This window comes from Emys orbicularis, chromosome 1, assembly GCF_028017835.1.
Source record: "Emys orbicularis isolate rEmyOrb1 chromosome 1, rEmyOrb1.hap1, whole genome shotgun sequence".
Taxonomy (NCBI): Eukaryota; Metazoa; Chordata; order Testudines; family Emydidae; genus Emys; species Emys orbicularis.
The window spans coordinates 7,665,154-7,690,815 of record NC_088683.1 but is presented as its reverse complement, the minus strand read 5'-3'; the positions used below and the strand labels follow the sequence as shown (position 1 = coordinate 7,690,815).

The following is a 25,662-nucleotide window of genomic DNA, read 5'->3' as shown; positions in this document are numbered from 1 at the left end:
GGAGGGAGACTACTTCCCTTGCAGCCCCATTCTGCTGCCAACTTCCTGCTCCGACTGCTCATTCGTGTTGCCGGCTGCGTTGGCTCTTCCCTGGCCTTTCCTCCCAAACAGAGCCGGACGTAACATTTAGGGTGACCAGACAGCAAATGTGAAAAATCGGGATGGGGTGGGGGGTAATAGGAGCCTATGTAAGAAAAAGACCCCAAAATTGGGACTGTCCCTATAAAATCAGGACATCTGGTCACCCTAGTAACATTCTAGGCACGATCTCCCAGTTTCTTCTTGTGTCAACATCTCACATTCTAGTTAGTTTAAATGTTTTCTTCCCCAGGGCAAGATCCGGGGAGATAAATTAGCTTCATCACCCTAATCTGACCGCAAGCTCTTGGACAGAGAAGGCTGTCCCTTGCTGCATGAAGGATGGGCAGATGTAGCGCAGTACACTCGCTCACATCAAAACGCCAGTAAATGCACCGCAGGGTCTCTGCGACAAAGGGCAACACCCCCAGACCCCAGCTCACCATTGTCCTAGAATGTTTCCACTTGGTCAGCTTGTTGAGGAGTCTCAGCAGGTTAATACAGGAGAACAGGTTCCTCCAGCAGAACTGGTTGTTGTCCCCAGCTTCCTGAAGACAGACACAGGAGGGAAAAGGGCCAGTTCAATGCTACTGCCTGCAGCATTAAAGTGGCACCTCCCCTGAAATCTCCTTGGGCAAAGTTATTTGACGAATGTCTGACGGTGGCATCTGCACAGTTCTCATTCCATATAAAAGACAAGGGCATTGAACACCATAACACCCTCATCTGGCTGGCTGATCGCTTTGCTGACAGACACCGGGAAAAGCCATTCTGAAAAGCCCACTGCTAACACTGAGGATTTAATCTGTGCATACGTTAAAAGAAAGGGATAAAATGGAAGTGCAGTCATCTGCTTGTGTTATCCAGGGAACTACCTGCTGCAGTGTACTTGCATTCATTGTTTACATACAGAGAGAAAATTATAGCCTAATAATCACCATTTATTTACAGAATTGTATTTTTTAGATTTTATTTATGAATTTACAAATCACCACCGGCGTTGGGGACATTTTGCAGATAAAGAAAATGAAATTACACAACGACAGATGACAAACAATAATATGGGTCATAGGAGGACAACGCTTTTTATACTGCAGAGATCCAACTGGCATTTTTTTAAAATTCTACTCATATGTTATACAGAACCAGTATATCAGATAATCACCCACCAGCTCCTGTTTGCGTAGATCATGTCTGTTTCTCCTCCAGGAGGAGCAGATATAAAACAAGCGCACATTGGATTAGAAGATCATCATATTTCTACGGTACCTTTCATCCCAAACGAGCCCCAGCAATACTTCCAAAGCAGCAGAACTGAAATGCAGCCACTTCTGGAGTAGGTGCATAACTGGCTGGATAACCGTACTCAGAGAGTTGTTATTAATGGTTCCCAATCCTGCTGGAAAGGCATAACGAGTGGGGTTCCGCAGGGGTCTGTTTTGGGACTGGCTCTGTTCAATATCTTCATTAACGACTTAGATATTGGCATAGAAAGTACGCTTATTAAGTTTGCGTATGATACCAAACTGGGAGGGATTGCAACTGCTTTGGAGGACAGGGTCATAATTCAAAATGATCTGGACAAATTGGAGAAATGGTCTGAGTTAAACAGGATGAAGTTTAACAAAGACAAATGCAAAGTGCTCCACTTAGGAAGAAAAAATCAGTTTCACACATACAGAATGGGAAGAGACTGTCTAGGAAGGAGTACGGCAGAAAGGGATCTAGGGGTTATAGTGGACCACAAGCTAAATATGAGTCAACAGTGTGATGCTGTTGCAAAAAAAGCAAACATGATTCTGGGATGTATTAACAGGTGTGTTGTGAGCAAGACAGGAGAAGTCATTCTTCCGCTCTACTCTGCTCTGGTTAGGCCTCAGCTGGAGTATTGTGTCCAGTTCTGGGCACCGCATTTCAAGAAAGATGTGGAGAAATTGGAAAGGGTCCAGAGAAGAGCAACAAGAATGATTAAAGGTCTTGAGAACATGACCTATGAAGGAAGGCTGAAAGAATTGGGTTTGTTTAGTTTGGAAAAGAGAAGACTGAGAGGGGACATGATAGCAGTTTTCAGGTATCTAAAAGGGTGTCATAAGGAGGAGGGAGAAAACTTGTTCACCTTAGCCTCTGAGGATAGAACAAGAAGCAATGGGCTTAAACTGCAGCAAGGGAGGTCTAGGTTGGACATTAGGAAAAAGTTCCTAACTGTCAGGGTGGTTAAACACTGGAATAAATTGCCTAGGGAGGTTGTGGAATCTCCATCTCTGGAGATATTTAAGAGTAGGTTAGATAAATGTCTATCAGGGATGGTCTAGACAGTATTTGGTCCTGCCATGCGGGCAGGGGACTGGACTCGATGACCTCTCGAGGTCCCTTCCAGTCCTAGAATCTATGAATCTATGAACTAACCGTGCAGAGCGTGCTGCTCGACAGAGAAAATGGACATCATGGCTGAGGATGAAAGAACAAATTCCTACACGTACACAAAGCTCCCCTAGCTTTTAAAAGGTGTTCATGCAGAGAAGACAGAACCTGGGATTTTAAGATCTTGTCTGAAAGGCCCATGCAGTTAACCCTCGTATTTCAAACCAGATCAAGTCCCTCAGGCTTTATCATCAGTTTTTGGGGGTAATAAACATCAATTTTAAAAATAAAAACAGACTAAAATGACCCCCCAAATTAAGGATGTTAACTTGTATCTGATCTGTGACGTCGGTGTCCAATTCGGGTGGTAAGCTCCTCACGGCAGGGACCATCTCCTTCTATTTGTACACCCTTGAGCTCTCTGTTGGTGCACAATAATCAACTTGGGAATAAGGGCAGACACTAGTACTGGCAGATTTATAAGCCATTTACGTTTGTCTAGCGAGCTAGGATTGCAGGAAATACCTAGGAACCCATAAGAAACTGAAACTTGCCACACGGCACAAATACTAGGCCCACTCAGAGGAAGAGCTCTGAGCTGTGACAGGAGGCTGGGAGACAACGAAGCAGCTTTTGTAAGAAATTACATCTCTAAGGGTAGGTCTACACTTACCTGGTAGTTCGGCGGCGAGCGATCGAACTTCTGGGTTCGACTTATCGCGTCTTGTCTGGACGCGATAAGTCGAACCCGGAAGTGCTCGCCGTCGACTGCGGTACTCCTGCTTGGCGAGAGGAGTACCGCGGAGTCGACGGGGGAGCCTGCCTGCCGCGTGTGGACCGAGGTAAGTTCGAACTAAGGTACTTCGAACTTCAGCTACGTTATTCACGTAGCTGAAGTTGCGTACCTTAGTTCGAATTAGGGGGTTAGTGTAGACCTGCCCTAAGACGAGGTCTACACTAGAAACTTTTGCTGGTATAACAACGTCTGTTAGAGGTGTGGGTTTTTTTTAAACAACATTTTTATAATCAGAAATAGAATCCTAGAATCTCAGGGTTGGAAGGGAGCTCAGGAGGTCATCTAGTCCAACCCCCTGCTCAAAGCAGGACCAATCCCCAGACAGATTTTTGCCCCAGATCCCTAAATGGCCCCCTCAAGGATTGAACTCACAACCCTAGGGTTAGCAGGCCAATGCTCAAACCACTGAGCTATCCCTCCCCCTAGTGTAGACAGTTATGCCAATAAAGAAGTGATTTTGCCAGCATAGTTTATTTTGGTCCAGCAACTGGTATAAGCTAGACCAGTACAAGCATATTTTCACTGGTAGAAGCTGTGTCCACACAAATAGGGTCTATCTGCACAGCTATAGCAGCAAACCTTTTCCAGTGCAGACTAAACTATAGAGGCAATCTACCACTAAACATCAATCAAATGGTGTGCAGAGTTTAGCCCAGACAGGAGAAAGTATTCCTCATGACAACGTACAGTCCTGACCTGCAAACTGCAACCGGCTGTGTTTCTCCAACCAGAACGCTTTCATGCACACAAAGCTTTTTTAACTGAACTAGTTTTGGTTTTGCTGTTGTCGTTTTTGGTTACTAGCAGAATGGTGGGCTGGAATTCTTTTTGCAATCATCCTTACTTTAACTGTAAAGCTTAATTACTCTAAGTCTTCACACCTCCGTTATGAAGGAGCAATTATCCAACAGGCAACAAGCGCATCCCCTGGAATTACACTGCTAAACTGGCTCACACGCTCTCCAACTCCTCTAATGAGGAAAGATTAAGCAAGACCCAGCTCTGCTCTTTTCTCACAGCGTTTTCACAAGAGACCAAAGAAGCGAGTCTTGTGTTCCCTGTCTGACGACAGCATAACCAGGCAAGAGCGCACTTCTTTCTTCCCTTTACCGGCTCCCTGGGGAACCCTGCCTCCCATCTGACAACACAGTACATGCCGCTCCGCCTGAGAAAGGGGGAGAGGGACCCTGTCTGACCCAAAGGTGGTTATGTTTTATCCTAGTCCTTTTCATTAACCTTCCTTCCCCCCCCTGCTTTTTTTTGTTTTGGACTGCCCCTGAAAAAGAAGCAAAAAGTTTTTAAAGATCTGAGTGATTTACTCTTTCTGTATAAATTTTCCATGGAAGCAGAATGTAAACACATAATATATTTCTTTGTATTCAACCCGCACGAGGGATATTTTCATTCCCACAGGGTACAATCAACTGCTATGTCAGCTAAGAAATATGTAATCATAACATTCATAAAGTTCAAACCAGGGCATCCGTGAAGTAGAACACCTTTTCATTAGATGCAGAAAATTCTAGTTGAAGCAATACATTTCACACACTTTCTCTCTCCCCTCTATAAGGAACAGTAGGGCATGTTTCAGTCCTGTTAAATAAGGTGATCTCAACTGGGGCTCGTGACCCCTCAAGGGGTTGCAAGGTTATTACGTGGGGGTCGCGAGCTGTCAGCCTCCACCCCAAATCCTCCTTCACCTCTAGCTTTTATAATACAGTTTAATATAAAAAAACGGTGGTTTTAATTTATAAGTGGGGGGACGGTCACACTCAGAGGCTTGCTGTGTGAAAGGGGTCACCAGTACAAAAGTTTGAGAACCACTGAAAAATCAACACGTTTTTGGGGGGAGGGGGGGCGGGGAGACTTAATTTTAATTCACTCATTAAAACATAACATGCCTGTAGTGGGGCAGCTGCCTCACTCCTGGAGAACAGGGGTTAGAACAGCCAAGCTAGGCCGACTGGGGAAGCAGCCAAAGCTGTGGCCAGCTCAATTGGGGCTCAGCTGGCCCTGATAAGAGGGCTGGGGACCAGAAGCTGGAGGAGTCTGACTCTAGCCCTGGAGGGAGAGGGTCTAGCTGTCTGGGAACAGAGGGTACCTGACGCAGAGCAGTGCTGGGGAAAAGGGCAAGAGGAGCTGGGAAGCTCCAGCCTGTCAACTCCCCAGGCTGAGGCCTTGGTAAAGGCCTAGGGAGGTACTGGGGCTGAAGGATACCTGGGGGATAGGCAGAGGCAGCTGGTCCGACCCCCTTGCCAGTGATGAGTGGCCATTACAGACTGCAGTTTGCCCCAGAGAACGGGGGCTAGACGGTGACTGGCAGTAGCCACTGAGGCAAGGTGGGTTTAGAGGGTCGAGGGTTCACCTGGGAGGGGAGACCCAGAGAGTGGGGGTACTGCAGTGGGCAGAACCCCAAGGCAAAGGGCACCAGAGTCCGGGAGGGACATGGGGGCCAGCAGCAGGTGAGACACCGGCCAGGAGGAGGTGCTCTGTACACTGGAGAGCTAATTCCCAAGACGACCAGCAGGAGGCGCCGCACCAGCGGTAAGTCTTGCTTCGCTACAATGCCATTTCCGTGTAAACAAGCCACTAACTGATGGGAAAAAAGCAAACTTTTGTAACAACCCCAGCAGAGTGATCCGTAGATCCCAAGAGAGAAAAAAATATCCATCTACACACAGACCTATGAAAAGCCTCCAGACCCAGCTTAAAATGTAAGAGTTTGGGGGCTGAGCGTACCAGCCCAGACATAAATGTAACATCTACCATCCAACTCAGCCATGGAACCAACCAAGAAAACTCGGAAGAGGAGAGAAAAGTGAAAACTAAGACTTGGCTAAGTAGGATGACCTACTGCAATGATATGGCACACAAAAGGTCATGAAAGGATCACCTCAGACCTATACGAAGAGGAGATGGGTGCACCTTACTCCCCAGTGGTCTTCCCAACAACAGCACAGCTGCAAGTTCTACAGAACTCTTTGTACTGCAAGACGAGGGCTTCCAGGAAGAAAATCATAAGCGTCTCATGAGCTTCTTACAAATGTATTTCAGTCGCTAGAAGTGCAACAGCACATGGTACTGTGGTTCAGGGCCCCCCGACATATTAAAATGCTTCCTTCCAAATTTACTTATTGACATTATGGAATCACAGAAATGTAGGGCTGGAAGGGACCTTGATAGGTCAAGTCCAGCCCCCTGCACTGAGGCAGGACCAAGAAAACCTAGCCCATCCCTGACACGTTTGTCCAACCTGTTCTTAAAAACCTCCCGTGATGGGGATTCTACAACCTCCCTTGGACGCCTGTCCCAGATCTCAACTGTCTTACAGTTAGACAGTTTTTCCTAATATCTAACCTAAATCTCCCTTGCTGCAGATTAAGCCCTTTACTGCTTGTCCTACCTTTAGGGTCATGGAGAACAACTGATCTAATTCTCTTTATAACAGCCCTTAACATATTTGAAGAGTGTTAACAGGTCCCCTCCATGCCCAGTTTCTTTAAGCTTTCCTCATTGGTCAGGTTTGCTAAACCTTTTAGCATTTTTGTTGCTCTCCTCAGAACTCCCTCCGATTTGTCCATCTCTTTTCTGAAGTGTGGTACCCAGAATTGGACACAGTACTCCTGCTGAGACCTCCCCCGTGTTGAGTAGAGCAGGACAATTACCTCCCGAGTCTTACATGCAACACTTCTGTTAATACATCCCTGAATGAAATTCCTTTTTCGCAACTGTCTCACACCGTTGACTCATATTCAATAGTGATCCACTATAAACCCCAGATCCTTTTCAGCCTTCCCTTCTTAAGAAAAGTACTTTGCACTTATCTTTATCGAATTTCATCTTGCTGAATTCAGACCAATAGAACAACTCTGGAGATACTTGATATCCATTGAAGAATACAATCCCATTTTTAATCTCGTTCAATTCTGCTCCTCAAACTACTTCCTGTGAGTTCAACCGTGTAATTACACATTGTATGAAAGGGTATTCATTGACTGGTTTTGATTTCCCCCACTCTTTACATTTAACTGACGGTCCCCTGGTTCGTGTATTACGAGACAGTGAGAAAAAAAGCTCCTAATCTACCTGTCTCCTCTAATTTGCCTCCTTTCTAAGGCAAACCATCCCAGTCTTTTCAATTGCTCCTAACACAGGCATTTTTCCAGACCCTTGATCATTCTCAACTCCTCGCTGAACCCCCTCCAGTTCTGCAATATCCCTTTTGCAAGGGGGAGACCAGCATGGGACACAGGATCCAAGTGAGGTTGCACCATGGATTTACGTAAAGGTATTAGGATAGGGTCTCTATTATTCTCCATCCCATTCCTTATACAGCCCAACATCTGGTTTGGTTTTTTTGAATCTCAGCTGTACAGAGAACAGAGGTTTCATTGAGCGGTCTACAATGACACCCAGGACCCTTTCTTGAATGGAGACAGTCAGTTTAGAACCCTGTATGGTGTATGAATAGTTTCTTTTTTCCACCTCCAATGCGCCTTCAATTACTTTGCATTGGTCAACCTTGAATTTAATCTGCCACTGTGTTGCCCATTTCCCTGGCTTGTTTAGATCTCTCTGAAGCAGGGTGGATTGATTTAAATCAAAGCAATTTAAATCATGATTTAAATCACCATGTGGAAAGCCTCGATTTAAATCATTGATTTTAATCAACTCTTCCATTTATAGGTCAGTTATTTTCTAAAGAAAGTTACATGGTTATTAGGTGATATAACCATTAAACCATGTTGATTTACAACTAAATAGACCCGTTGCACCAGATTTGGTACATCTCTTTGCTACCTAGGAGGGTACACTAGAACTACAGTAAAAAGCAACAGAGGGTCCTGTGGCACCTTTAAGACTAACGGAAGTATTGGGAGCAATGCCATCTCTCATCTGAAGAAGTGAGGTTCTTACCCACGAAAGCTTATGCTCCCAATACTTCCGTTAGTCTTAAAGGTGCCACAGGACCCTCTGTTGCTTTTTACAGATTCAGACTAACACGGCTACCCCTCTGATACTAGAACTACAGTAGAACTTCAGAGTTATGAACACCAAAATTACAAATTGACCCATCAACCACACACCTCATTTGGAATACACAACCAGGCAGCAGCAGAGAAAAAACAGCAAATACAGGAGAGTACTGTGTTAAACGTAAGCTACTAAAAAAAAATAAAGGGAAAGTTTAAAAAAAGATTTGACAAGGTAAGGGAACTGTTTCTGTGCTTGTTTCATTTAAATTAAGATGATTAAAAGCAGCATTTTCCTTCTACATAGTAAAGTTTCAAGGCTGTATTAAGTCCATGTTCAGTTGTAAACTTTTGAAAGAACCAGCATAACGTTTTGTTCAGAGTTACGAACATTTCAGAGTTACGAACAACCTCCATTCCCAAGGTGTTCGCAATGTTGAGGTTCTACTGTATATACATGTATTTGAGTAATTATATAGTTTAATATTTTCAGATTCTTATTAATTATATATTTTGAGTATGTTAGAATATGGTGAATGATATATTGCTTATTTACTATATAATTAATGTTTTGCTCATGATTTGTGGCAAGCTGAATTAGGCTGGTAACTGGAATTTAATTAGACACACAAAACAGCATATAAAATTTATTTGTATTAAAACAAAACAACCTTAAGTGTTTTGGACACAAATTTCTCTTATCAAAACACGTTTCACATTTACAACTAAACGATGTATTAAACAGAGGGATTAAATGTAGTCAGTGAATTGAACTGAGTATTTTAGGTCAGCCTGGGAAAAATTTTCAAATATGCCTAAGGCTAGGTCTACACTTGGCGGGGGATCGATTTAAGATACGCAAATTCAGCTACGCGAATAGCGTAGCTGAATTCGACGTATCCGAGCCGACTTACCCCGCTGTGAGGACGGCGGCAAATCGACCACCACGGCTCCCCCGTCGACGGCGCTTACTCCTACCTGGGCTGGTGGAGTACAAGCGTCGATTTCTACCCACCGATCCGGGCGGGTAGTGAAGACAAGCCCTAAGTGAAAGTGACTGGAGCTTAAGTTCTTACTCGCCTAAATCTCTTGAAAATGAGACGGTCTCCTAAGCTACTTAGGCTGACCTATTCCATATTTATAAAGCTTGACCTCAAAAGTCAGATGTTTCCCCCCTGATTCTATAGAAAAGCAGCCTTTAACTCAAAGTTTTTGATGGATTCAGCATATTTATTTTTTATTTAAATGTTTTAAGAGTTTATAAGAAGTTTAGATCTTAACATACTTTGTATTGCGTTCATATTTCATTATATTAACAGGTTTATTTTTTAAAAGAAAAAAATTATGATTTAAATAATAAAAAAATCCGATTTAAATAAAAATATGATTTTTTAAAAATAATCAATTTTTATCCACCCTGTTCTGAAGTTCCTCACAGTCCTCTCTGGTCCCAATTAACCTAGATAACTTTGTGTCATCTGCAAATTTTGCTATCTCACTACTCACCTCTTTTCCAGATTATTAATATATCCCCTAAGGCCCCCACGGTTAACCTTTTACCATGATGAAAACTGACCATTTAATCCTATTCTGCATTCCATTTTCTAACCATTTTTTTGAGCCATGACAATACTTTGCCTCTCACCCAATGACTACCCCTAGCTGCTTTAGTAGACTCTTGTAAGGGACCTTTGCTAAGGCCTTTTGGAAGTCTAAGTAATGTCAATGAAGTAGTGGATATAGAAGAACTAGATGACATGTTCACCATCATCATCTTCTTTGCCTTCACCTTGTCCAATTAGTCGTGGTTGGTGGCTTTTGTTCTTCATCACCAAGAGATCCTGTTGAATGCGTCTTTCAAGCCGGTACCAACCTTCTTCATGTTCTCCTTCCATGTCTCGAACCATGTTTTTCTAGATCTTCCTTGTGATCTTCATCCCGTGACTGCCAGATCTTGTACTCTCTGGCCAACATATCCGGTGTCCTATTGCCTCATAAGACCCTGCCACCGCAGTCAATACTCCCTCAACTTTTCTGTGAGGGGGACTACCTGCACCATGGCTCGTACCATTCCACTGGATAGCCTATCAGCTCTTGTCAGACCCAGCGTCCACCTGAGTGTTCTCATTTTGGCAATGTGAAGTAGTTGTACTTCTCTCTTTCTCGTTGGCTAGCATTCCGACGTGTACGTCCTGGCTGGCCTAAGCACAGTCTTATACACTTTGCTCTTTAGTTTACTTGGCTTATCCTTATTGCAGAGAATTCCCAGCAACTCCCTCCATTTGTACCAAGTGTCTGCATGTGACTCCTAGCATCCGCGTGCACATTCCCGTCATGGCTCAACAATCAATGGAGGAATCTGAATTGTTGCCCAGATTTTAACTCTATACCATCTAGTTTTACTGGCTCCTCGTTGTCCTTCTCAATGAAGCAACGTGTGTATTCCACCTTTCATCTGCTGACTCGTAAGCCATTTTCTTCCAACAATGCCCGCCATGGTTCTAGATCCCTTTCCACTTGGTATACAGGTGCATAGCAATACAAATAAATAATGTCTAAAGATGAGTGAGACAATTTTCCTTTGCTGAATCTGTGCTGGTTAGACCCTATCAGATCCTGATCTTCCAGATGATTTGTTATTCTATTTCTGATTATCTTCCTTAATTGCTCCCTTTAACCTTGGGTGATCGAGTGGATCCACTGATTCTTTTGTAGGCTCCCTGTTTCTGAAACAAAGACTCTCGTGTTGGTTTTACCTCGAGCTATTTGCTCTTTGAACTCCATTTTGGCCCTTCTAATTTGCCTTTTACTTAAAGTCTGTTGTAATTTATGCTCCTGTTTACTGGATTCACTAGGGTTAGATTTCCAAATTTTAAAGGATTTCTGTTTGGCTTGCATAGCCTCTCAAAACCTTGGCATTTAGGCCTGGTCTTCACTAGGAAATTAAGTCAATACAACTATGTTGCTCAGGGGTGTGAAAAATCCATACCCCTGAGCAACACAGTTAAACAGACCTAACCAAAGGTGTAGACAACGCTAGGTTGAAGGGAGAATTCTTCAGTCGACCTAACTACCACCTCTTGGGGGGGGGGGGGGGGGTGGATTACCTGCACCAATGGCAGAACCCTTCCCATTGGCGTAGGTAGCATCTTCACTGCAGTGTTTTAAGTGTAGACAAGCCCTTAGTCATATAATGATTTACTCCGTGGCCTCCTGGTTCTCTTTTTAAGTCAGTGATACGCATGTCTTCTGAGAATGTTGTTTTCCTTAGTAGCATCCAAGTCACTTCCAGGGATTTTATGGCCTTTACTTTCAGCTTTATGTCCTTTTTGACTAATCTTCTCATGTTATTCAAACCTCCTCTTCTAAAGTTTACCTGTCCTGTGGATGTTAAACCTAATTATACTGTAGCTACTCTCCCTTAATGGCTCAGCAACTATCTCCACTCGAACTAGTGTTACTTAAGACTAAATCCAGAACAGTTTCTCCCCTAGTGTGCTCTAGAAAGAGAGGTGTACAGTAACTGGAGTTTGAGGGGTTTTGTCCCTATGAGTGCTCTACTGTCGGATGCGGGTGTGCCCATGTACTCTTGACCGGAGCACCTGTGCGTCCACACCTGCATTCCACACATCCTCATGCTCCGGTGTGAGAGTATATAGGGAGGGACGCACCCGCTGATGCTCTATTTTGTCCTCAACTTGTAGTGGAGTTAACAATTGAGGCAAAACCTTGCCTGACCCCTTCTCTCCTATCCAGGGATGGGAAAAAGGGCCAATCTGCCACCCCTCTGGGGAGCAGGATCCCTGCCTGGCCCCCAGTTCAGGGATAACATAAGAATGGCCTTATTGGGTCAGACCAGTGGTCCATCTAGCCCAGCACCAAGTCCTCTGACAGTGGCCAATGCCAGGTGCTTCAGAGGGAATGAACAGTTATTGAGTGATCCATGCTCTGTCATCCAGTCCCAGCTTCTGGCAAACAGAGGGACACTTCAGAGCATGGTTTTGCATCCCTGCCCATCCTGGCTAATAGCCATTGATTGACCTATCCTCCATGAACTTATCTAGTTCTTTTTTGAACCCTGTTATAGTCTTGGCCTTCACAACATCCTCTGGCAAGGAGTTCCACAGGTTGACTATGCGTTGTGTGAAGAAATAGGATGGGGAAAAAGGAGAGGGATTGCTCCCCCACACCAATGAGATGTGGCTGACACCCCTGCCAATCCAGGGGAGAAGGCTGGAAGGTGTCTCTCCTCTCTGCCCCCAAGGGAGAAGGGTGCTTTCCCTCATCACCACTCCCAATCCAGGGGAAAGGGGAAGGAGTGAGTCTGGAGGGACTTATTCCTTCATTCTAGAAGTGAGCTTGGTTGCTGGCATTAGGGGGCGAGTGGAGGACTTATGCCCCTGGCCTGTAACCACTGCTTTTAACGTGAGGTGACACCTGAAGGATCTTTCTTTCCCCCCCTATCTTGAGCAAGTTCTGTGGTTCTTTGGAGTGAACCATGGGGACAGGTCTGGGCTCTGACTCTTCCCCTTCCAAGGAATGGAGAAAGGATGGGTGGGTTCAGAAGCAGCCAAAAGCAAAAGCATGTGTTGCATGAACTGCACGAGTGGGTATTGCACCCATGTGACAGAAGGCAGGATCCCCAAAGCACTCAGGAAGAGGGGCTGATAGCGGGTAATGCAGCTGCCCTTACGCTGGAGCACAAGGATTTATAGACTGCAGGCAAGAGGCATGGATCTCTGGGTATTGCTGACTAAAATCTCTGATCGAGAACACACAGACATCCCGCAGTGGCGCACCCATCGGGGCAATAACTCGAAGAACTAGCTCTTGCAAGAAGCAATTGCTTAAACTGTGGAGAAATTGTTTCTCTAAACTTCATCCCCATGTGCCATTTGACCAGTTTCTGCGTGAGTAGCTGCATCACCACCTTGTTCGATTTTGCTGCCTCCTCAATCTCTCAGCGTTGTGTGCTCAGTTGCCTTTTCTTGATTTGGAAGCTTAAGTGCGACCCAATTGATGCACAGGCCTTAAATAGGCCATCTGCACTGGGCTGAATTTTGGAACTATAAACCTTAGGGAAATAATGAATATCAGGGTTGAAAGGGACCTCAGGAGGTCATCTAGTCCAGCCCCCTGCTCAAAGCAGGACCAATCCCCAGACAGATTTTTGCCCCAGATCCCTAAATGGCCTCAAGGATTGAACTCACAATGCTGGGTTTAGCAGGCCAATGCTCAAACCACTGAGCTATCTCCCCACCAATGAAGAGAACAGATTGCTGAGACCTGTGTTTGAGTTGCAGCGGTACACAAGTCCACCATCCACAACTACGATCCACTAGATCTGTTTAAATGCAGATGGTTTAGGACTGGAAGATCTCCAGGAACCAGCATGGTCTAGTGGGATGAGCCTGTGATTGGGCGCCAAAAGCTCCCAAATTCTAACTCCGGTTCTGCCAGGGACTTACCCAAGCTCCTCACACACACTCTGTGCTCTGGCTCCTCCACCTGTCAAGTGAGGAGAACATTCATCTCTATGACAGGAGAGTTATGAGGCGGAATCAGTGAACATTCATACAGCACTTCATAGTTGCTTTAAGTGCAAATTAAGAAAACAGCTGTAATTAGCAGAACATGCCACTAGATGTCACTGTTGCTTCAGAGAAAGTGAAGCCAAAGTGGCTTAAAAAGTTCACTCCAGTTTAAACACAAAATCTGGCCTACTGGAGAAGTACATGTGTACTTCCTTATAGTCTTCATTTTTTTTTTTTTGAGCCCTTCTTAAAAGCAGAACTTCTACTTCTCCCCAGCACCACTGAGTATGCAGAGGGTTTGTTGTTGTTTTTAAAACTGCCTTTTGGATGAAGCATGGAATTAATTTAGCTCCATCTGCTGATTTTATAGTTGCCCTGGCATCATTAGTGGTTTTGCAGCACCGCTTTGGGAATATCGTTAATTCACCTGTACTCCCTCCCCTTTACTTGCCCTGCAAGAGCGGATCTCAAATACTGCAGGCCCTGTAACAACGGTGGCTATTTGCTGTTTTCACCATGGGCGATGCTAAACAAACCCAACGGCACTACACATTATGGGCCAAGTTCTGCCCTTAGGCACACATACAGTTTGATGATTGACCCCTAGCGCATTCAAGAGCAGAATTTGATCCTTCAGATCTAGAGAACACTTCCCGCTCTGGTCTGACACTGTCAACTCTTACAATGCTGAACGGCTCCCAGGAGAATCACTGGATGGGCTAAGGGCTTGGAACACAGATAATTAGGGCCCTACCTAAGTCACAGTCCATTCTGGTCAATTTCACAGCCAGAGGGTTTTAAAATTGGTCAATTTCACGATTGCAGGTGTTTACATCTGAAATTTCATGGTGTTGTAACTGTGGGGGTCCTGACCCACAATGGGATCAGGGATGGGGGTTGCAAAGTTGTTGTAGGGAGGATTACCACCCTCACTTCTGTGCAGGCTCTGAGCTTCCTGCAGTTAGAGGAGGTTACCGGGGGTGGAGGTGGGTAGGATCTCCCCCATGCTGCTGGGAGTGCCCCAGTCAGGGGCTCCTAGCTGCTAGTCCAGGCCAGATTAAGGCAGGTCCCCCCCAGCCAATTTGGGGGGCCCCCTGGAAACATGGGTGCCCCAGCAGAAGCCCCGACCAGTTCACCCGAGTCCCAGCAGGAGCCCTGGGGGAAGAAGCCCTGAGCCCAGGCTGTCCTGAGCCCCAGCTGGAGTGGTGGGGGGTTCCCTGAGCTCTTGCTGGAACAGCAGGGGGTGGAAGCCCCAGGCCAGCTGGGGGAAGGGGGTGCGGAAGCCCCAAGCCCTGGCTGACCCTAGCTCTGGCTGGAAGCCAGGGGGAAGAAGCCCAGAGGCTGGGCTGCCTTGGCTGGGGAGGAGGGGGGCAGCAGCTCTGAGCCCACAGCAGAAGCCCCCAGCCCAGCAGGAAGCCCCGAGCTCAGAACCCAGAGCTGCGGTAGGATCCACGGGCGGAGGGAGGTATGGGGGGAGTCGGAGGGTGTACCACCCTCATTTCTGCGCTGCCTCTGGAGGTGGGTCTGATCTCCCTACCAAGAGCAGCCATGCAGGGGAAGGACAACTTCTGTCCCTCCCCAGCGTCTCCAGACTAACAGCCCCAGGCTCCCAGCAGCAGGGGAGATCAGATTTCACGGGGAAGGGCTGATTTCATGGTCCATGACATGTTTTTCACAGCCATGAAATTGGTAGGGCCCTACAGATAATGTATGGAACACTAGTCTGGGCTGGCCTCTGGCTCATAGAAGATGGGTTGAGTCAGAGACAGAGTCTTTCCAGAGGAGAACCTTCCCCATCTCCCCACTTCCAGAAAGTCTCCAACTCCCCTCACTCTCCAGTCAAACACTCCCTGCTTCTGCCCGATCCCACCGTCCTCTCTGGGTTCCCAGGGTTACAACATAAAACGTGGCATCTAAACTGCTCTTCAGAGTCTCTTTACAATGACTGTGGTTGTGAACCTGCCATGATGCTGTGACATCTCCAGTCCACGTGTGTCTGACCTGAACACAGCAGCTTGCGCTTAATAGCAACCGGATATTGAGGACTTCTGGTTAATAGCGACATTTTGCCGGGAATCCATCCCGTCCCATTGCCTGTCATGTTAATGGGACTCGAAGGTTTGCCATGGCATGCTGCTTATTGACATGTTTTTGAAGAAAGGCCCCGGCTGCAGGCAGGTTTGCGGGGCTGCAGGCAGAGAAGGAAGTGCTGGGACGTGGCTGCAGCCGGTGGTGAGCCCGTCCTAAGCACTTCCTTCTGGGGCTGCAACATCTGTTACAAGGGTTACTGACGTTCTCCTTACCAGGCTTTCGGCAGTGAGCTCAGGCAGCTCGTGGACTGTGCAGTGTGGATAATCCAGGACAGAGATGCTGTGGGAGACAGGGAAGGGGGAAAAAGAGTCATTCATGAAGCAGCAGATCAGTAGTCAAGGAGCTGTTCTAAAACGGTCTACATTACTTTTCCCAATCAGCCATTACGAAGGATGCGGGGAGGGATAGCTCAGTGGTTTGCGCATTGGCCTGCTAAACCCAGGGTTGTGAGTTCAATCCTTGAGGGGGCCACTTAGGGATCTGGGGCAAAATCAGTACTTGGTCCTGCTAGTGAAGGCGGTGGGCTGGACTCGATGACCTTTCAGGTCCCTTCCAGTTCTAGGAGATAGGTATATATTCTATTCTATAATCTCCATCCCTAGCACACTGCATCTTGGCAGGGGGTTAGACTAGATGGTGCTTGCGGTCCCTTCTAACCCTATGATTCTAGGATTCTTAATTATAGTGACCCCAGCTGGCACAGGCAGAACTGCGCAGCTGTGACTTTCCCCCCACCCCCACCCCACGCGCCAAGTTGTTGGGTGCTGCTAGGAAGTCACTTGCTTTCCAAGTAGGTCACGATTTCTCAAAGGGTTTCTTAGCGTGAGCCACGCTGAACAGCCTGTCTTGTGGATGCACCTGCCTTTTGCATCTCTGATTGACAGACTACCTCCCATCCTATTTCCAAACTCGTGACATCTCTGTCTCTCTGCTCAACAGAACTTGTCAATTTCTTATTGCTCTAAAGTACATCCTGAGTGCAGTACTAAAGACTCTAGTAATTTGGATCCATTAAGCCAAGACAGATTAGCTATTTATATATTTTAAAAAACCCTAGGTTAAAATAATAAGAGATCTGACTTACTTAAACTGATAGCGGCAAGGAAATACAGAGTGAAGGCTGCAAACTTCTCTACCACCCCTTCAGGCTCTCATGCCTTAATATAAGTAGCCAATAAAGAAGAATAAATACACCTGGTCCCCCATCCCAAGAGATGCACACACCTAAAATAGCTGTAGTTCTTGTGCTCTTTCCTATCCCTTCATCTTTTAAATCTATCTACAGGGAACCTTTAAACAACAAGCTGACTTGCTGTACCGATTTCCGAGTCAGTGCCCAGTCAGCGTAAAATCCCAAGATCAAAAAGGTATTGCAGCCAGACGTCACATAACATGCCTGTTACGGTAAGACCACGTACAGGATTTCCACCTGCTCCCCAAAGTTTGTCCCCTGTTTCTGTGCATGTTCAGAAACTGCTGCCCCACATTATTAACTTGTTCATTTACTTACTTGAACGTAAGTTTTAGACTGTCAAGCAGTGTAAGCTCAAAGCTCAAAAGTTTGTTGGGAATCTTATAAAAGCTAATATGAATAGAAACATTCTCAGGAAAAGCAAAACTGTTTGGATTTAAGCTTCCACGCACTTGCGTGACTGTAACTAATAGAGGAAAATTTGGATTTTTAAAGGCTCCAGAGTGAACATTATGTTTATTGTGTTTCACCCCCAATTTCTGCCCATTCAAAAGAACTGGGTCCCAATGGAAACGCAGCACCTTTTAATGACAAGAGAATAAACATGCTCTGCATAAACAGCCATTTTCCATCTTTAACTTTCTCAGATTAGAAGGGGAAAACAAATCCATTTCCTTTCCCTCTCTGTATATAAACCTACAGTACATTATAGAGATTAGTCCATATAGCCAACTGAAGGCCTATATGAAATGCTGTTACAGCTCATTGTTCTCTCAGCAATAGTGTGAGTGGAACTGCACTTCGGGCGTGCTCAAATACCAAGTCCTCCAGTAAACAAACTTCCAGCTGTCCCATGTCCAGAAACTAACCAGAGAGCAAAGGAGGCAGAACTGGAAGGAATTTATGCATATGTAGCCTTATTCCTCTGTTCTCCATGTAGGTGTAGGGGTGTGTGTGCGTGGAGGTGTGTGTGCGCGCACATCCAGACATGGCATATATAGATTTAAATAACAAGTCCAATATCTCGAATCACAGAGTAAAATAAAGGCCCTCCTATTTCAAGGCACTGATCAGCAGCAGCAGCAGAATTCAGTGACACTTCTGTGACTATTTAAAGCCAGCTGGTCAGGGTCCAGAGAGCTGAGTGATAGACACAGGAGGTGGGAAAGGCCCAGGAGATTCTGTCTACCCCATGCCTCTAACCTGCACAGGATTGTTTCCATATCGTGTGTATAGTAAGATGAGGCCCTGAAACAAACTCTTGTATCAAAGGCCCAGTCTGAGGCCTGAAGCCTGAACCAAAGTACTTCCAGGCTTTGCTAAGCAAAAGCTGGGCTGTGAGCCAGAGGCAGGCCCCACTCACAGAAGTTGGTGAGAAGAGGGTTGCTAGAAGCAGGTGCATACACATATAAGTGCTAATAAGAGGACCTTGTGCCAAGATGACATCAGAACTCTCCACAGAGATAACGAGGAACAGGCAGGTACATCTTAAAGACAGGGTCAAAAGGACAGCATGATGGATAGATCTGTTTGAAGTGGGTTGTAGCCCACGAAAGCTTATGCTCTAATAAATTTGTTAGCCTCTAAGGTGCCACAAGTACTCCTGTTATTTTTGCGGATACAGACTAACACGGCTGCTACTCTGAAACATGATCAAAGGAGGAGAGTCAAGGGGCTGTACCTCAATACGTCAGTAGGGATGAGTAATCTGTCCTGTAACTGTATAAAAGTAGGTCCCGGAGTGCGCATCTTTGTCCAGTCTAGGGAGCAGTGGAAAGTCCCGCCACTGACTGAGCCGGTCCATTGCCAGGGGGCACATATTCGTAGTATGTCCTGTAGAGTCTATAGGAAACTATTACTGTGCTTCGTTTGACAATAAACCTGGCTCGGGTTCCTTCGTACCTTACTAGAGTCTCTGGTCTTTGGAGGTTCTCTCGGGGTTTGCTGTGTCAGCGATCTGCGCAGAACTGGGGCAGCACACAGAGGGAACACGCACGCAGCCGACTGTTATCATCGAGCAAGAGCAGAGCACCACACTGGTAGCTACTGACAACAATGTATTCTCTAGTACTCTGTCCTGCTAGAACATGGCCCCTTACAGCTGCTTTGGTGACCACAAGGGGAAGCTCTCCTCCACACACACAAAGCCCCTACTAAGCGCAGGAGGAAAAGGAACTGCTGCAAACGGGCTGTACCTGTTTTTGGCAGTGATGTAGGACATGATATTCTGGTTGAAGAACTTCAGGATCAGCGGGATGCAGTTGGCAAACACCAAGTGCTGAGACACGTACTCAAACTGCAGAAAAGAGGTGAACACACACTGTCAGGCAGTGCAGGTAAAAAATAATCATCATCAAACAAAAGCCACATTTCCGGATCCAATTAAAAAACCTTCCTCCATGGATTCACTGCAGCTGGCCTCAAGGACCGTCTCTCCCTTGGCTCCTCCCCATATGCCCTGTGCCAGTCTCCTGTACGTTTCTCCCCACAACCCTACAATTGCTGGAGCGGGAGGGACCTCGTCTGCAGCTCCTGCTCTTTGGAACAGCCTCCTTCTCTCCCTGCCAAATGGTCTCTCCAGCTCTCTCCAAGTTTCAACTAAAAAACAAACCCCCTCACCTTTGTACATGCATCTTCAGTTCTCTCCCTCTGTTAATATTTAATTCTAAAGGCTTTGGAAATATGGTTCCAATGGCTACAACCTAAAGCACAACTGATCTGTATACAGATTGCCACAAATAGAGGCATTTCTCTTCTAACCCCAATTACCCAGGGATTTACAGCCAATTCCCAGTGGAAGGAACGGTTTCTTCTTTTATTTTTACACAGCACGGAACAAGTTGTCGGTGCTCAATGACTTCGGACAGTGGTGATTCGTACACAATTAATACTTAGCTATTCTCTGTCTAGGTATTTGGTGTTGAGGCACCAGAAGCCAGTCTCTTCCCACCGGAGCATCTTGAAGCACTTACAAACATTAACGAATGAAGCCTCATGTTTCTCTCTTCCCCGACCGCGTTTTACGAAGAGGGACATTAAGGGCTTGTCTACATGGGGAGATATTCCAAAATAGCCACTGCTGGTTAACAATATGTGTGGACATGCTTATTCCAAATTAGCGTAAACCACTTTGGAAGTGGATTGAACTAATTTGGAACAAGGCCAGAACAAGAGCATCCACATATTGAATTGGTCAGGAAGAGCTAATCTGCTTTAAATTCACACTGTATTATATTCCAGATTAATTTCCAGGTGTAGACAAGCCCTAAGGCACACAGAGGGGGAGTGACTGGCCCAGGGTCACACAGCAAGCCAAACTCAGAGTCAAAACAAGGCCAAGGCGTTTGGACTCCTGGTCCCAAATTCCTAATACAGAGTATGGGAGCAGACACAGAAGCACTGTAAAATGCAAAGACTGGCCCACAGGTGTCATGTTAAGCTGGTCTCAGCTAATAGCTTAACCACGGGGAGCTCCCTTTTTGCTCACCAAGCAGAACTGTTGGTCCCTCTTTGGGTACGTCTACACTGCAGCTGTACATAGACACGGCACTGGAAGCAGGATTGGTGGAAGCGCCCTAAAAGGGAGGGGGCACAGGTGCCCGAACCGTGGCCCTGCGCCATGACTCCCCCCGAGGCCCCACCCTCACACCACCCCTTCCCCCAAGACCCCATCCCTGCACTGCCTCTTCCCCCAAGGCCCCGCTCCCGTGCCACCTCTTCCTCCAAAACCCCGCCCGCTCCTCTCCACCCACTCTCCTGTCGCTCACTCTTACGGCTGGTAAAAAGTAGGGGGGGGGCAGGGCCCTCTGTCCCCCCCAGCTGGGACTCTCCACTGATTAGCCAAGTCCCCTCCAGCTTCTGGCCAACCGCTGGCCAGCCCAGCACACTGGTGGTCTGACAGCCCCATGTTTCCCAGAAATAGGTGACATTAGGGAGACCAGATGTTCTGATTTTATAGGGTCAGTCCCGATATTTGGAGCTCTGTCTTATATAGGTGCCTAGTACACCCTGTCCCGATTTTTCACACTTGCTATCTGGCCACCTAGGTGACATGCTGTTTGCAGATTAATTGCGAACAGGAAGAGGACCCTCATCTCTGCTGATCGCTTGGCTCCACGATGGCCGAGCTCTAGTACAAGCTCCACAGCAGACAGACACAGCAGGGTGCAATACTTGGCAAAGCCCCCGGGCGAACGAAGCACCTGGCCAGAACGTCATTTTACCAGTAACCTCAGTGACCCTGATATGCACACGCAGCTGGACGCGACATTTACACAAACGTGAAGGGTCACAAAACTAGAGCCAGGACGTAAATCTGGTTGGTTCTGCGTGAAATGTAGTTTATTGCCCTGGCAGTCTTAGCTCAGCAACAATAGCTGGATCGCTGGGAGGTTCCTGCTTGTTTTGCGCTGTTTTCCAGCACAGGGGACGGGTGCAAAAGGCACTTTAATGTCTCACCCAGAGTTAAACAACAAGCAGGATCAGAACCTAGGAGCCCCCTGGATCCCATTTCTTTGCACTACCTGCTGGATCATAGAAGATCAGGGTTGGAAGGGACCTCAGGAGGTCATCTAGTCCAACCCCCTGCTCAAAGCAGGACCAATCCCAACTAAATCATCCCAGCCAGGGCTTTATCAAGCCGGGCCTTAAAAACCATTAAGGAAGGAGATTCCACCACCTCCCTAGGGAACCCATTCCAGTGCTTCACCACCCTCCTAGTGAAAAAGTTTTTCCTAATATCCAACCTAGACCTCCCCCACTGCAACTTGAGACCATTACTCATGCACCCTCATGCCATGATAAAGGGGGAAAATGAGAGAATGCCCTCCTGTGCCGAGGGGAGCAAGAAGCAAACACATAAGGGGGCATGAGGGACCCACTGCAGCTGGGGATCATAAAATGTAGCATATGTATGTCAAATTGGTATTCGGCATGCAAAGTGGCTGCAGTCCTGGGCCGAGGATACAGCCCAAGGTAGTGTTTAGTCAGCCATGGTTAATATGGGAACCCCTTCGCATGGTCACAGCACCATTTGATCCGGTTTAGACTCAGGCCAAACCAAACTGTGTTAGGATGTAAAGGCGAAAGTCTCTAACTCTTTAGATTCCCTAACTACCTGTCATTTAGACAAGGCCTCGGCGGGGTTTGGCTAGTCCCCATCCCCTTCTCACTCCTGGCAGGGGGAAAGAAACGTCTTCCCTTCAGGCTGAACACGGGTGTAGCCAAGTTTCGGCCACTGTGAAATAGTCACGCGGAGGTTTACAAGGGGACTGCAGACACAACCTTGCGGAAGTGACCCGAACACAACCCAAGCCAAGACATTTACAGTCACTTGTCCTGTGCTACTAACTGCCCTGGGGCTAAAGGTCACTGCTGCGGTAGACCAGGCCGCGGCTGCTCTCCAGGCGAGGTGCCGAGGGGATCTCTCTCAGGAAACACTAACCTGAACACATCTGCCTTGCGAAGCACCTAGCAACGGCCTTCTCAGCGCTCACCTGGTAGATGTGGTTCAGTTTGAAATGCTTCAGCAGCAGCAGCAGCGAGGCCGAAATGCTCTTCACAATGATCTCTTTGTGTCTGTTCACATCGACCCCCAATTTCATGCTCTGAAGCACCGTGATGCTGGTGTGGAAGGAGAAAGGAAGGGACGGATCCATGTACAAGGAGCATTACCAGGATGGGATTTTTGTTCTGACTGGTTTCTATTCATCTGCATGAGCTCTATGTAAAGGGGATTCTTCACTGAACCTGCCACCCAGACAGGACCCCGCGCTTATCCCTGGGTCTCCTGCTCCCAACTCGTCCTGCCTAGGGGCACCATAGTGGGTCACAGAAGGGACTGATTACACTGCACAAGGAGAATCTGGGGTGGAGCTTGTTGCAGGAGTTGAAGTAGAACGAAAAGGGCTCTCCCAGAGACGCGCTCTGCCTACACAGCAGTAAAGCTTTACTCCTTGTACTGGTTGGTTTAATTTTGACATCTGGCCATAAGCAGCCTTTTCTTTTGTGCTGCACTCTGGCCACAAGAGCTCTACTGAGACAGGTGAACAAGCCTGGGTCACTCCCAGTAGAGATCAATTGGGGTCACGGCCGTTCACGTTAACAGAGCACGAGGACTGGTCTAGTACAGCCTGCAGCTCTGAAAGGCTCAGAGGTCCAGGAAAGACCATTCACTCACATGGATCCCTTTTTCCCTATGGAAACAGAAACTTACATCTCCAAAGGGACATGTGGATTCTGCCATCCCAGAAACGGGAAATCGCTGCATTACCCACATCAGCCAGGAGACTGCGCTGTTGCTGAAACAGCCAATACTCAGCTGCCTGTCACCCACCCACGCACTTACGGCATCTCCTCGGGCAACACGTCCGCCAGGATGTTGATGGAGTCGGTCTTGGCTTTGGAGGTGGGTGCTGCAGCCAGAAGAATCTTCAGCAAAGCAATCTGCAGAGGGAGAGGAATCCCCCCAGCCCCCAAATACATTTAGAACAAGCAGGCACTAGAGGCCTGTATACAAACACCACGTGGCGGAGGAGGGAATCCGTTTTCGCTCGCGTGACGGAGCTGCAGGCTGGAGCCAGCGTTGGTCCCAGGTTATGTGGAGGACACACGCTGGGCTACTCATGAAACTAACGGGAGAAGCGAAGCCTACAGCAGAGCTGTAAGGAGATGTCCTACAAGGTGGGCAGTTTGGCTCTGGGAATTGGGAGTGGCATACCGGCCCTTTCACCGTTGGGTTGCCTGTTCGAACTCAGCCAGGTAGTGACTCAAAGTGGTCACCAAGCTGTTTGCTGGCCCATCTGGTTTGGAGTTCAGTTCCTAGCAAGACAGGGGTCCTCATCACAGACCCAACACCACACTGGCACTAACTGGAAGGGACCTCGAGAGGTCACCCAGTCCAGTCCCCTGCACTCATGGCAGGAATAAGTATTATGTAGACCATCCCTGACAGATGTTTGTCTAACCTGCTCTTGAAAATCTCCAACGACGGAGATTCCACCACCTCCCTATGCAATTTATTCCAGTGCTTAACCACCCTGACAGTGAGGAAGTTTTTCCTAAGGTCCAACCTAAACCTCCCTTGCTGCAATTTAAGCCCATTGCTTCTTCTCCTATCCTCAGAGGTTAACAAAAACAATTCTTCTCCCTTCTCCTTGTAACAACCTTTTATGTACTTGAAAACTGTTATGTCCCCTCTCAGTCTTCTCTTCTCCAGACTAAACAAACCCAATTTTTTCAATCTTCACTCATAAGTCATGTTTTCTAGCCCTTTAATCATTTTGGTTATTCAATTTGTCCACATCTTTCCTGAAATGTGGCGCCCAGAACTGGACACAATACTCCAGTTGAGGCCATATCAAGTGCGGAGTAGAGCGGAAGAATTACTTCTCGTGTCTTGCTTACAACACCCCTGCCAATACATCCCAGAATCATGTTTGCTTTTTTTTGCAACAGTGTTACACTATTGACTCATATTTAGTTTGTGATCCACTATGACCCCCAGATCCCTTTCCGCAGTACTCCTTCCTAGGCAGTCATTTCCCATTTTGTATGTGTGCAACTGATTGTTCCTTCCTAAGTGAAGTATTTTGCATTTGTTCTTATTGAATTTATTCCAATTACTTCACACCATTTCTCCCATTTGCCCAGATCATTTTGAATTTTAATCCTATCCTCCAAAGCCCTTGCAACCCCTCACAGCCTCGTATTGTCAGCAAACATTATAAGTGTACTCTGTCTGCCATTATCTAAATCACTGAAGATATTGAACAGAACCGGACCCAGAACTGATCCCTGCATAGGGTGACCAGATGTCCCGATTTTATAGGGACAGTCCCAATTTTTGGGTCTTTTTCTTATATAGGCTCCTATTACCCCCCACCCCGTCCCGAGTTTTCACATTTGCTGTCTGGTCACCCTATCCCTGCGGGACCCCACTCAATATGCCCTTCCAGCATGACTGTGAACCACTGATAACTACTCTCTGGGAACGATTTTCCAACCAGTTCTGCACCCACCTTGTAGATGCTCCATCTAGGTTGAATTTCCCTAGTTTGTTTATGAGAAGGTCATGCGAGACAGTATCAAAAGCTTTACTAAAGTCAAGATATACCACATCTACCACTTCCCGCCTATCCACAAGGCTTGTTACCCTGTGGTGGTCTCAGCAGAGAGGACAAGGGTTGGCTGGGCCAATGAAGCTGAACTCTCTCTTATCCCTGCAGGTGGCGCCACCGGGTCAGGACTGAACCATAGTCAGACGGAAGCCTGCACTAATGATCTGAGTCTCCAGGGTGCTCAGCCTAGCACCAGTGGTGAGCTCTCGAAAAATACAGACTTACCATATACTGGGGGAGGTTGTATAACATTGCCCGATAGAGCATCTCACAGGGGGTCTCCTGAACTTCCTCCTCCCCCTAGCAGGCGACAGATAGATACGGAAGGAAAAAACAGAGCTGTCACTCAATCACTGAGGTACGTCAGAGACGCGCCCCCCCCCTCCACCCCAGAACCCAGCTCGAGGTGGAGAGGCACCACATCTGTATCAGGACGCTGCCTGGCTTTTCAGCACTACTGCTGGGACAGGTACAATCTGGATCAAAGCCCAAGAACGCTGTTGCCTTAGCGAAGGGGAGG

The 25,662-nt window shown here is 47.0% G+C and overlaps 1 protein-coding gene across 1 annotated transcript in view; it reads right to left on the bottom strand.

Moving 5' to 3' along the window:
* The window catches only part of STRIP2 (striatin interacting protein 2), a 64,406-nt gene that overhangs the window by 6,385 nt on the left and 32,359 nt on the right, over positions 1 to 25,662 (bottom strand). The window contains exons 14-19 of the mRNA XM_065417329.1: positions 25,368 to 25,442; positions 23,372 to 23,469; positions 22,521 to 22,647; positions 19,221 to 19,321; positions 16,046 to 16,112; positions 522 to 626 (exon numbers count right to left, since the gene is read on the bottom strand). Of these exons, the coding sequence (XP_065273401.1) occupies positions 522 to 626; positions 16,046 to 16,112; positions 19,221 to 19,321; positions 22,521 to 22,647; positions 23,372 to 23,469; positions 25,368 to 25,442 (573 nt within the window). The remainder of the gene's footprint in view (positions 1 to 521; positions 627 to 16,045; positions 16,113 to 19,220; positions 19,322 to 22,520; positions 22,648 to 23,371; positions 23,470 to 25,367; positions 25,443 to 25,662) is intronic.